Below are 14,003 nucleotides of genomic sequence, written 5' to 3' on the forward strand. Positions count from 1 at the left end.
ACGCCTCTTTCAGACCACGGTTATAAATGAGACCCCAGAACTGTACCCAGGTAAATACAGACGTTCACAGTTTCAACATGTGTTAAGATGTCGTTTTTTTTACTGCACATTATTAATTCTTTTGTCTTGGCCACATTGATTTCTAGCTGGCGAATGCGACCCCGGCTACACCTCGTGGGTCTGTTTTCTGTAGACGGCCAACCAAGGTCATGTCATCAGCATACTTAAAAACAATCTAGAACACTTCCCATTGATCATGAATGTATTGGTAAAAAGAGTGAATAAGCACAGGAGGAAGAACACAGCCTTGTGGGCAGCCTGAGCTCAGTCTGACATGCTCCCCCTGACACAGACCCTCTGATCCAGAGAACTATCGACCACAGAGAATTGATGTTGAGATCAATGAGCCTTTTATTGAGCTAAATCCCACGGACAGAACCTTTAGGATGCATAAGGTGTTCTGTAGCTTTATTAAGCAGAGTCAGCATAGAGTCGCCTGTGCCTCTGTCGCTGTTATAAGCGAACTGGAGCGGATCCAGCGTAGTGCCCACAGTGCTGGTCCAGTGGCTGGCCAAAACTCGTTCAATTTATTCACACAATATGGAGGTTATATAGCAATAGGCCGAAGTTCATTTGGCTTATTTGCGCATTGCTTTTATGGCACAGGCCTTATTATTGAGAGTTTCCATGATTTTAGCACTGTGTCTAGGAGGGACTGAAACAAGGTGCTTGCAAATAAAACTATTTTGATTTTTGTTGTAAGTTGCTGCTTTCAAGCTTTCAAATCTTAGCAAACTATTCTAAATGTTGACTGAACCATAATCTACATGGCGGGGGGGCTATCTGAAAGCAAACTTAGACAACATAACCTTTTGGCTAGCTACCTGCATATACAACAGTGAACTTAATTTATACAAGAATTTGCAATTTAACAGCCAGTCCTCATCACGTTGAGGTTGGTTTAATGTTATGCTTCAGGTTTACTGTTTTTATATTTGGTACAAGCTTCTTTTTTTCAGAAGGCTTTTTATGGTTACGGTTACCTAAAGAGAACCGACTACACTAAATATATAATAATAGTTCTGGGAAGCTCAGTCATTGTTAACGATCATAAAACACCTCTTCCAGATCCTGGTGGGACGGCTTCATTAAGCGTGACAATACAATCACTGGGCTGGTTGCAATTTCCATTTTACGGTTTATTGGTGTTAATGTTTCTCAGGCTGTTTCCTTCACAGTGTTCAATTAATTAGCTGTTTATGTCACTGACATTCCAGTACTTTAAACCCTCACAATCTGGAAAATTGTAAACTCTGATTGTTGCCTCATGTTGCACTAAAAACTTCCATACAACAGTAATGAACATCAGAAGTCTCGATGCCCGTTGCTGTTTATCCTAAAAAAAGTAATACCTGTTTTTTCGTACAAAGACATACGGTATATACACATTATGAGCATGGTCTTAATACTATATATACTGTCAACCTACCTCATGTGTGTGTATGTGGTGCAGTCTGCACTGTATAAATTCCTTCCATGTGTACACACACTGGGCCATTAAAGCTAAATCTGATACATGATTAATATATAAGCATTGAACTAAAATGTCGACTCAACACAACATGTCTGTTTGCTCCTACCTTGCGGGCGCTCTTCCACTTGTACTTCATATAAGCGTAGGTGACGTGCGGGTGGGCCGTGGGCAGCGGGTGATCAAGTTGCTTGGAGGGGTCGACGCCCAGAAGGAGCACCAGGGTCTTATGGGCCAGTGCCTGGTGGGATGAAGAGGGCAACAGAAGCAAATGAATCGCAAGAAGGTTTATAGTTTAATTAGAACCCAGTTTTTAGGGGGCCCCGAGACAATAAGAGCTTGATAAACTTCTACTGTGATAATATTTGATTACGTTCGTTTACCAAAAGAGTAAAAAAAAAAGCAAGTAAGTCAGAGCATGAGTAAGTGCTAAAGATTTTGTGAAGACAGAAAATGGTAAATGTCATTTTTTCCAACCCCTTCTAATCACATTTCCTGCTACGTTCGACGTTGGCCAATCACATTCTGTGTGTGTGTGTGTGTGTGTGTGTGTGTGTGTGTGTGTGTGTGTGTCCGTAAACGCAAAGTGAGCAGAGAGAAAAATTGGCCAATTGTCTGCCATCCCTTGCAATCAATTAGAACAACAGTGAAGTAAAGGATGGAAAATTGCACCACTTAAAATTGTGCAGATATGCAGGCTCGGGTTTCTAAACAGTGCGATTGAGGGTGCTGTGTTACGTTCATCAGCGCCAACTTAAAACAGGTTGAAATCAAGTTAAATGTCTTGGCTGCTGTTAATGTTTGCACTTAACTCAGAGCTCAGCTTACCTCTTTCCGTTTGACAAGTCGGATTTAATCAACTCTGATTCATTCCTCCTAAATGTTATGGGACCGTAATAATCACGCATGATCGGGGGTCCGATCAGAGACGGCTGAGGGGCTTTGTACAGATATGTCGATGTACTGACCAGGCGCCCGCTCCTGCCACAGAGGCTGGCATACTTCAGCCAAGTCCTCATGTCCTCGTGGGGGCTGATGACAAGCGATCTGACCATCAGGATCCTTTGCCAGTCCTCTACGATGCGCTGACAACCCTGGAGAGAAAAGAAACACATAAAGATCACAAGGGACAGACGGTTAGATGCATTACCCTTTTGTTACTCCGCTCAAAAGAGAGCAACCTACTTGTTAAAACTCAAGAGAATGAACACATGTGAGAGAGGGGCACGGTTGAAACCCAGGGGGCTACTAATGCAAGCAGTGGTCCCTCTGTCTTAAACATGTTCACACGTGACTACACGTTCACGTGGCAGAAAAGAACATTCACAATCACAGGTCTGTATTCATACATTTACAAGCACCATTAGCTCACTTTCACGATCTAATATTCTCTCAACCCCGACCTCATTCATCATTGTGATGTAACACAGTGCTGCAGGGGGAGGCGACACTGAGTGATCCAGCTCCGGTGAACATAAGTAAGCTCTGTATAATCCGCTCTGAATGATTTGAATTTAAGACAAGTCTAGGGGGGGTAGACAAAATAATATAAATGACTGATGTTACCCGATTGCATTTACAGACACTGCTACAAGTAAGGGTCATTGTAGGCTGCATGGCAACTAGCAGCAACAAACAAGGTCTTTAAATCAGTGCTGATGTCTTTTAAACCAACAACACAGCTAACAGAGTTTCAAAGATAACACTACCCAACACATGCTTACTTCATGGCATAATCTGATTTGAAACTTGTTTGCTGTATGCCTTAGATGGCAGCAGAAGTATGTCGGGACAAGCCTTTTAGGAAGCTGTTAAAGCTGAGGCTAGATTTAAATACTTCAGTTTCTGCAGTGGGCTTACCATGACGGGATAAGAGGCCGAGTGTAGGTGAAATCTGGCAGAAGCTTTGATCAGTGATTAGAAGTTTAGTCTGGGTTTAACTGTATGAGACCACTGACATCATTCTGCTGAGAAGCGATGAGGAGGTGCCAAATTAGCCGGTTCAAGCAACTTGATTGAAAAGAACAGCCGATATCATCGGAGCGTCATGGTGGACCAAGACGTGCACCATGAAATCGCAACATTCTGGGTTTGAATCCAGCTGTGGATCATCGTCATCTCCCTTTCTTTCTCCCAACATTTCCTGTCTGTTTCTTCGATGTATACTATCGGGTAAGGGCAAACGTAGAAAAAAAAAAGATAAGTTGACAAAGAACTATGTATCATGCTGGAGAATGGGCTGAACACACAATGATATTTTCTGGTGCTAGGGGTCTCTCAATCAAAGCAATAACAAAAGACGATGTTGGGGACATTATGAAGTAGCGTGGGGTCATGGGAGTTGTTTGTTTTCACAACCATTGCCGTCATTGCGGTCAGATTTACTCAGCATGTTTATCTAATAATTTGAGATTCAGGCATTCAGGAGGTTTTCCCCGGGAAGCCGAACTATCCGCAGATGTCTCCTCCTCTCCAAAACTAACGGACCCAGTGATTAAAACCGGTAAAAACACTGAACAAAGAGGTTTCCTATTAAAAATCTGTGTTCAGTGGCAAAGGGACGTCCCGGAGGGGCTTCGAGCTGAGGTGCAGCGAACGTTTACTCAGCTTGTTTCTCCAATAACTTTAAGATCCAGACGTCCGATGACAAAATATATAGTTAAAAATAACCAAGATCTAAAAAGTGCAGCGTAAAAATGAGGCTTAAAACTGGATTAAACAACCCTGACGCACGTTCAAAGTAAATATGACGCCATTGACTGTTCCCTTGTTTAAAATTACTAAATTATTCTAGGTTAGAAAATTCTTGTAAACATTTGGGTGAAATAAACTCAACAAAATAAATAGCATAGGTCTGGTCTTTCTCAGACATTTTGATGTGGAAATGTTACATATTAGACCTTTATGATATGGAATTGGCACAGTAAAAGTGTGAGTTAAATGGTTTGAAAATGTGTGCGTAGAGGAGCGCAGCACACATGAGCAAAGGACGAGAAGAAGCAAAGAGCCTGAAATTCCAACAGGTCGTCACGGGGATAGAAGTGCAAGAACTCACTCTGACACATTTGGGGTGCAGTGTTTTCATACGCTCGCTGCCATACCTATGATCCTTTGATGAGGGAGAGACTGGCATGGACAGAAGGGAGCGGGACAGTGACTCCCAGACAGATGTGTGAGGTCAGCCTCCAATAAATCACTACAGACAGAAGAAACACCAGCTCAGGTGCCATTATGGGCTGCTCTGTTTGCCCAAGAAGACCCCTCTTGATCCTAAATACCTCCCCCAACCCACCTCCGTCTGGAAAAGGTTGAGATGTTCAAGAGTATCTTCAATTTACTGCACAGGGTTCGAGTGGGTGCGTGTCAAGGTTTCCATTCAATGGTCAAGCTAATTACACAGAAACTTTTGAAATGTCAAAAGGATATTAGTAAGAGTTCGGTGCATTTCTAACAGCTGGGCAGGAAAAGACAAATAGAATCGCCCTGGGCTGCAGCGAGGGCAAAGGATGACGCAGGTTTTGGGAATTTCCAAGATGCCAGTAACATCTGAGCAGGATATGAAGGACAGGAACGCCAACAGGCAGAGAGGGTAAGCAGCATTATAAACGCCATATTAAACCGAGCAGCTTGGATGCAATGTTATCAGGAATGGTGCGTCACAGATCGATGGCTTCTCAGTTTTTCTGCCCAACTCAAAATTCTTCCCTCAACGTGCACATACCAGGCAGAGGCTCTTTTTCCAGACAATCACATCTTGAAGGCCAACATGGAAACGATGAACTTGAACAGTATCATCTTGGATCGGATGGCATTTGTCTCAAATGTCAAAGACTTGGCGGGCGGCACAGTTTTCCTCAACCGCTTGCGCATTTGTGGTTCTTCCACACGTCCTGCTGTCTCATTTAACAACACGTACAACACTGTAATTCATAATTAACATAGATCATAATAGTAATCATAATCAGACTCAGGAAGTTTGGATGGGGTTTTTTCTGAATATTCCTACAATGGTCATTTCATGCAGGCGATGGCAAGTAAGGGTGCCGCTGAATGATGTATATTATTTTCTTTAGTGTGTAGGTTCTTTGGGGGGAGGGCAGTTATATTTACTGAGCTCATGATTCACAAGCCCTTTCTTTTACTGTATGTTCCAACTCTCACGTATGGTCATGACTTTCAGTTAATGTAAAAAACGATCCGAACACGGGATCTGATATCACTTTGTCATCATCCAACTTACACTAATATAAGTGACCTGCTATGTGAATGGAATCAAAGGTGAACGGGTGGTTCACATGCTGCTGCTGCTGCCGACTGCATTCAGTGGGCAAATATTAAAAAACTCATTACGGCACAAGATCACCTCATTTCTTTCATGATGAGAGAGATGATAACAGAGATAAACCCCACAAATCACATTTGGCCACTTGTGGACAGTGTGCTAAAAACATTTAATATATAAAAAGATGTAGATTTTCTCTTCTCATTTCTTTTATTTGTTTCTGGAGACAAATGGACTATTTTGGAGAGATTGTAGCTAGCTTTGGCTGCATGTGGACCATATCTTTGACTTAGTTAGCACCCACCTTCATCTGAAGTTTGTTCAAGCACAGTAAACTTACCAGAGCCCAACATGATACCAGAGCCCAACATGATTCTGCTTTTACAAATATACTTCAAAATGTAGAAATAAACACCCAAATCTATCAAGCGGTGAATCCGTACTAGCTGAGGTATTAGTATGTATGTATGGCGTCTGTCTTGTAATGTTTCCCATTAGTAACAGTAGCCTTTGCAACAGCTGTTTCACATTTGTAGTTGCACACATGAGTGTGTCTGTGTGTGTGTGTGTCGGTCTATCATACACTGCAGTTACCTGAAGCCTCTCCCACCATGTTTCTCTAATGATGTCCCTCCTCTCTGGCACCAGCTTATACTGGATCACCTCCTCGAGCTCTGACAGCATCTGGGACGACACCATGGCCTGGAGACCAAAACACACACACACATTAATTCTTATCCACACGTTCATTAATTAAATTTACCTTCTGTGCAATATTTTATAAAAGGATCATTAAAGCTTGTAAATTGATCAGAATCTACAATTAAATGCATTCAGCATGCCACTGGACCTTCATCGAGTGGTTAAACTGCAAATAATAATGCTTTTTGACTTCTAAAGAAGCTAGATCAGAGACTTAAACTTTTCATAAGATTGTGATGCCGTGGCATCATCCCTCTGCACATGAACGCTATGAAAAATGAGATGGTCCTCTGAAGCCAAGCACTGAATATTTTTGTCTAACTCACTTACCCCGTAGGCTCGACTGTAGCTCTCTCCGGCCATGGCCGTCAGCTCCGCATCCAAGAGGTCTCTTGCTTTGTCAATACACTACATGAAGAATAAACAATAAAACATTTACAGTGTGATCTTTTAATGAAATGAATGTCTGCCTGAATGTTGCACTGATGGTGCAATTGTCAACTAGCTTCTGAAGCCGCAGCACATCCTTGACATGAGAAAGAAGGTTTAATCCATGACCTAACTAAGTTGCCTACCCAAGATACTCTCAGTAAAGCTAACAAATAGCAGTTTCCTCAATAACATTTGGCGAACACGACCCCAGCATGTACACATAACACAATGTCACACCGTCCAAAAAAACGTCTCGCATCAGGACCAGCCGGGATTGGACCAAACCCAGGGAATAAAAACACCTTGTACAAAGTGTACAAAGGCACGTTATTGCTCGCTGCTCGCACCCTTCTCATTTAAGTCGAGCCAACAGCGACACATAAATGCAGCGAGGACTAGAACACCAGCTTGTTTAGCAAAACTGGTTTGATGCAAAGCTGAGTGCCAAGTGTTTTATGAGAGGAGGGAAATGAACAGTGTGAAAGCTATGCAACCGTGGTTGTGGATGTCAAATGTATCTTTAAAAAACAGCCTGATTTTGCACGCCCATTCGGCGACAGGGAGAGGGGTTTGAGAATAGGGATTGAATAAAATAGGGTTAGTCATGGTTCCTTCCAGGACAGTGATGCAAATTCCCCAAAATGCTTTCATGATGTTTAACCGGCTCACACAGTACATTCATGCCCTAAAAATGTTTTTTTGGGTGTATTACCGTATATTACCGACTCATTGGTAAACTCAGTTCCCTGACTTTTCGTAACAGGACTACACTTCTCCAAACAAGTACACAGCAGACATTCCATCAGCAGGGAGAACCCTGAGGGGTGGAAAAAAAACACAGCAGCCGAGTGAACGACCCGATCCAGAGCAGCAAAGGGGACAAACAAGGACACAGGTACTGTGGAAGAAAATGTGCTGATTTCTCGGGCTTCCACAGCCAATGTTTTTGGGAACTGTTATTAGTGGGAAGGTAAAATGAGGGAGTTTGACTGAGGAAACTCTCTGAGGCCGGCGCACACAGCTGTTTCAGAACGACTCTCACCAATCTTTTTTTTTTTTTTTTGCGGGGAGGGAAAGAAGGAATGGCGTGCCGAAACACCTCTTCAGGCATGCACAACTAGAGGAGGGGTTGTGGGAGGGCGGCTGGGACGAGGTGACAATGAGGCTGCTTCTTTACAGCCTCCCCTCAGTTATGGTCCTGTTTACTCCTGAATTACTGCTATGGGGCCTCGTTGGAAACGTGCAGTCCAGACAACTCCTGATAAATGCAGTGTCTGGCTTCTGGCAGCACAAACAAACCGTGACCCAATCTCCCATTCTCCCACATAAAGGTTGATCCTACTTACTTGCATAGGTGCAGTCAGATCACTTTATCACTGCAGCGTGATATGAAGGCCTCTATGTGAACGGTTGGAGCCAAATCAACTGCTGGAGGAAACTCGAAGTTTGTGAAAACCATGAGACAATTTGCTAATCAAACGCACACCGGAGCGCTGGATATATCACGAATCTTGGCACAGGAGGAAAGGAACAGCCCGATGGAATCAAAAGGACTTAAGTGGGAGGATTACCAACCACATCCGGAAGACTAGACTGAGCTCATGTTGACATTTAAGCTTTCACCCTCGCTCCACCTGCTTTTAATTCCTCTCCACTCATTGTTGAGCAGCCTCATTGTTGCCAAGAGTCCAAAGTCTGCTTTTCCTATTCAGCTGATGTCGAATCCTATGGGCCACACCTGGGTCTAATCTCCAAATTAGAGCTGTGGAGGGAAGAGGGGGCACCGAGAGTAGGTCTCCCGGGCTTTGTGGCGAAAAAGGGGACATGGAGGGTGAGTCCAAGGAGATTGGAGGAGCAGGTGTCAACTGGTGTCAGTGCTGGAGCTTGTGTTCGTTAGACAGCTTGAACAAATCCATCTCTGGGGAGCGTGAGTTCATCCAACATACAAACCTTCATCGATTGAGGAGAACACCACAGGGACAGGGATCTGTATTTGTTTGTGGCCGAACGCTGCCATGATTTTCAATTTCAAGAGTTGCATAACATTTCCACACCACGGTGTAAAAAGGAAAAAAAACTAAACAAACCTTGTGCATTTCACTCTTTTTTATGAAAAGCCTGAGCTGATGGGGGAAATTTGATCCTGTCTGGAATAGCCGTAAAGACATTTTTATGTTTCTTTACAGCGTTGGTTTCCAATGATTTTAACTTTTTATACCTCGCTATAAAGACTAATGAATATTCCAGACATCAGACTTCCATGTGGCATGTCTTTATGAGATGTTTTCTAAAAATATATACTTTTCATGTGCATCAAATGGAGGAGGAGGGGGGAGAAATCCATTGGGTGTATTTGTGAGTGATGATGTAACCCACCTGCTGGGCCAATGAGAAGAGGTCCTGATGCAGGGCTAGCACCGCTCTATAAAAAGCGCCATCATGTGTGTCTCTTGGGATCATACAGGTGTACTCCTCCATGCTGTCCCAGTGCCCTGGAGAGACAACAATCAAGTTACCAAATAGCACCAAAGCTGATTGAAGTAGGGAGTTTTTATTAAGGACTGAAACGGCTATTTGTTGGATGTCTTGAGCCCTAACTTAGCAAGACCGAGGCAGGTTGAAGTTTGACTGTCACTGCTGTTTTGAACAACAGTCCACCTCAGCTTGCTAGAATATAAAAGATTGCAACCTCAACATTTGGCGTCCCACTGACAAGAATAAAAGATGGTCGGATGGGTCTGCGGTTTGGGTTTCGTCTCAAGGTTTACGATTGATTTAAGAAAGTCAGAGCCAGACCGCAGACCTCTGAGGAAGCTTCTGCAGTGTGGTCCCTGCTTTTCTCCACCATTGCACGTTACGATATGTCAATGTTATGACTGGATACCGTTCCCATCTGGTTATGTGAGGCGGAATTGGCCAGAGCCGTTGCTGTTTTCATTGTTTTTCTTCCAAATATTTTCAATTGTAAGTTCATATCTGACGTGAAGTGGTTACCTAGACCCCAGGCGGCGGCAGCAGCCATACGAGCCATCTTGGCCTGGGTTTCCTCGCTCACCAGCGTCCATTCCTCGCAGCACTGCTGGTGCAACTGCCCCCTGGAAAACAACAATCGCAGGCTTCAGATGGTAGAAAAAAAAAAAAAAAAAAAGAAGCAGATCCAGTGATGACATCAGTTATTATGAAGCCGATCTCAGCAATCTTCAGGTTCACTTGCATAAACTGCGGCTTTTAAAACGTGTCTAAAGCGATGCTATACTGCACTGGTCAAGTCTTAATCCTCAAAAGATTTTAAAAAAGTCCTGACAATGAATACATGAATGTTAAGACACTGAATGTACTGTTCCTGCACAGAACAACAGCTGAAGTTATCCGTCACCAGAATAGCCAAGCACTTCCAGCCAAGCAAGAGAAGGAGATAAGGCTTTCTTCTACATCTGCCATTATTTATTCCTTCATTTGTTCCTAAAGAGGAACATCTTAAAATCAGTGTACCGTCCCAAAAGAGTCTGATAAAAATCAAGCGTCCCAGCAAACAGATGGGATGTTCCCCTTGGGGTCAGGTGCATCCAACCAAGACTAATTCCTCATTAACAACAATCAGTACGGCATTGTCCGGGAGATCAAACCCGCCGCATGTGTATTACAGGCAGGATGCTGGAGCGAGCCTGGATGGGGGAGAGAGACAGAGGGAGGCGCAGACAGAGAGACAGAGGGAGGCAGGTTTGGACTGAGGTAAGTGAAGTGGAGCCATTCTGCAGCTGCCTGGCTATATCGTATAACATGAAAGCAACGAGCACAGAGCGCTCCGGCACACTGGCCGTACATTTGTCTACAGCAGACAGACAGAGAGAGTCCAGCAGAGGGAAGAGCTTTTAATTTGACTCAGCAGACCATTATTCACGTCTCTGGAATTTTCATTTCAGAAGTTGCTAGAATAAAACGTAAAAGGCGACACTAATTTAGCAATTTAAAGACTCTTTTAAAGGCCCTTCAGTACAAGCCATTGGTCCCCCTGCACAGGATTGTTTCACTTGAGCCTCTTCTCAGAGGACTGTGTGATCCTCCCTCACGCTCTCGTTAGTCTCCTTGTACCTGCTTGGACAGGATAAACAGTCCGTTTTCACGGCACGCGTTAACGATTACTAAGCTCCTTTAAAAAAGGGTTCCAGTAAACCATGACAGTGAGTCAAGCATGAACACTAGCAGCACCAGGGAGCTAGCTCACCTAAATGCAATGGTTTTTATTAGCATATCATTGTAGGTCACGTTACATAACTCCCAGTAGATCTCCGGGGAACCCTGTGCAGGTTTGTGGAGCATCTTAAGTAACATACAAGAACACAAGTAGTGCTGAATACAGGGACCGACATCCTGGTACTACTATCCTTTTTACTATCCTTATCCAATAAAAGGTTATTATATGTACTAAAATAAAAAAGCCTTCTGCAACTTTTCATTACTTTTCATGCTTATTGGCTTTTTTTCAGATCAGCTGTGTGGAACAATTTCTTTTTTTAGTCTGTAACAGAAAGATATACAGGGGTGTCAAAAAGCGGCTTTATCCGACACACAAGCCTCCATTCCCCAAGCACAACATGCCAAAACAGCTGCATGCTTGCGCTTGAGGGCCAATTAGCAGCATTTTGTTAGAAATTAAACAAGCTATGTGAAGATTAACAGAATGGGGAGGCCCAATCACTTTGAACCAAAAACACATACGCTAAATTGATTGGACATTGTAGGCTTAAGGACGCTTCAAAGCTGTCCAATACTTAACTAATGTTTGAGTTCAACTGCCGAAAACATTTAACAACCTAACTCACCAGTTTAGGATTATCACAGAGAGCGCTTGTACAATATCCGCTTACCTTAACGCGGAACAATGTGCCCTCTTGAGTCTGATCTCCTCTGACTAATGACCCGGTCAACTGTTATATCATCTCCCCGCCTTACCCGTCCACACACACAAACACACACAGAGCCTCCCTTTAGCTGAATCATCGACTGAATCACTTTCTAGTGAAATGTCTCATAGTATGCACAACAATGGCCCATAGAGGCAGGTTACGTAAGCACATTAACATCTGCTTAGAGTCACGGGCCCGGTGACGATCCACATATTTGGATCCACTCGGGACGTCTTGTGACTTTCTTTTTCCCTTAAAAAAAAAAAAGTGCTCCTTGAAGGCGGGCGGTCGTTATGGAGTCGAGCCTCAGCCATGGTGAGGTTTCATTGCAGCGGCGGCGCCTCTTGCTGCCGTTGGACGCCTGTTCGTGCATTTTCCGGTTAGGAATTAGGAAATTAGGAATGTTTCTCTCTCTTTTTTTGACTACTCATTAAAGGCCCTAATGTCAGGACTCATTAGGAATTAAGCGGCCAACGAAAATAGGAGATGGAATAGCTCACTGCAAGTATACTACCTCAGAAACTGTCGTTATCCGTTAGAGCAGAGGTTAAAAACTGAAGAAACGTGTATTCTTAAAAAAAAAAAAAAAACACACAGCAGTAAGTCAGTCAAACAATAATGCTGACTCTCTGAGTGTTTGTAGAGGCAAATACGTGTCATTGAATCTGAGACCAGAAGAACACAGATTTGAACGGACTGCTGCAGCCCCACTGAACTCAGACAACAGATAGAACCCCCGACATACCATTCTCCCAGGGCCTCCAAGCAGCGCATTCTGCCCAGGATGAGCTCTGGATCCTCTTTGTTCATGTCAATCTTCTTGTCATATGCGACCAGAGCATCCTCCCACTCGTGTAGCTTCTCATACCAAGTAGCTTGGATTTCCTAGAAAATAAAAACAAAAAGTAGACACATGTTTGATATGTTGACCGTTTGACGATGTAATAAATTGTTGGGGGTTTTTTTTTGTGTTAGAGATTAAAGATTCCCATTTTAACCAATCAGTCCTGGACCTGTTCTATCTAAACGTTGACCTCATGTAAAAGTATTGACTTCCTTTGGTAGATTACGTACTGTACATAGATCTCTTCCCACCTTTACTGATGATTCCTGACTGCTATACCAAACAGGGAAACCTTCCATCCTCTAACAGTAAAGCTTTCCAGATGATCGCCTCTCTAAACAAGGTTCCCGGAAGTGGACTGCGAGACTGAGTCTTTTCACTCTTTTACAGAGAAACATAAACGCTGTTCACAAAGGCAGAAGGAAAGACCTTTTCCATAGGGGTCCTAGTAGTAGGGGAAAACATTTGACTTGACTTTAGGCTAAAAATAACCACTTTATACATTGACTTTGTCCTCAACACCAGCTAAGCTTTGAATTTGGATTTGTGGCAACAGTGGATTGTAGAAGAAAGGAAAAAGATTAAGTATTAGTAACTCTGCTCGTTAACGGATTTGGGTTTTTTTAGCCGTTAGGCACAAATTGTCATAAAAAGGTTATAATCTCTCATTTACACTCGAGTGTACAGGAGAGGGATATAATTTCAGTCCATCACAGCCCTCAAGATGAATGGCATGGCTGTTTTGAATGTCATCTACTTTCTCTGTGTTAGATTTTGACGTCAATGTCCTACCTGTATCTATTAAAGTGTTTTACAGTAAAATAAATATATAATTAGAGTATAATTTATTATTTTGACAAGTTTTTCATCAAGAACTCTTGAGTAATTCATATACAAATGGTCATTATAAGGGTGAATTCTTCCTTTAAGTCCATAATTCATACTGATCCTAAAAAGGCTGCCCGGTACATCCAAACAAGCAAACAAGACCAGGTACTAAAAGATGCAACTTTGGTTACAGTGAGGGGGAACGATCAGAAAATAACTCATGGAATTGATGTGGAAAATGTGTGTGATGGGGTCCAATGCATGTCCACTGTTTGACAGTTATTTCATATCTGGACCAGGTCTACCCACACAGAACATGGTCACAGAGGAGTTTTCAGTAATATAAAAGAAATAGTGACATATTCTGTGGCTTTCAACTCGGCCCCATCAGAAGCCACATTAGATAAAGCTATTTAGGGACCTTACAAACCACTCGCCTTTAAGCAATAGACTGTAGAGACCCATAATGCAAGAAAA

At 43.0% G+C, this 14,003-nt stretch overlaps 1 protein-coding gene across 1 annotated transcript in view; it reads right to left on the reverse strand.

The window, feature by feature from the left end:
• The window catches only part of mtor (mechanistic target of rapamycin kinase), a 95,691-nt gene that overhangs the window by 19,579 nt on the left and 62,109 nt on the right, over positions 1-14,003 (reverse strand). The window contains exons 30-36 of the mRNA XM_031868733.1: positions 12,600-12,739; positions 9,942-10,042; positions 9,324-9,439; positions 6,846-6,923; positions 6,408-6,515; positions 2,500-2,625; positions 1,641-1,772 (exon numbers count right to left, since the gene is read on the reverse strand). Coding sequence (XP_031724593.1) covers positions 1,641-1,772; positions 2,500-2,625; positions 6,408-6,515; positions 6,846-6,923; positions 9,324-9,439; positions 9,942-10,042; positions 12,600-12,739 — 801 coding nt within the window. The remainder of the gene's footprint in view (positions 1-1,640; positions 1,773-2,499; positions 2,626-6,407; positions 6,516-6,845; positions 6,924-9,323; positions 9,440-9,941; positions 10,043-12,599; positions 12,740-14,003) is intronic.

The sequence above is a fragment of the Anarrhichthys ocellatus genome, unplaced genomic scaffold (genome assembly GCF_004355925.1).
Source record: "Anarrhichthys ocellatus isolate YVR2014 unplaced genomic scaffold, GSC_Weel_1.0 scaffold44, whole genome shotgun sequence".
NCBI classification, from domain to species: Eukaryota; Metazoa; Chordata; class Actinopteri; order Perciformes; family Anarhichadidae; genus Anarrhichthys; species Anarrhichthys ocellatus.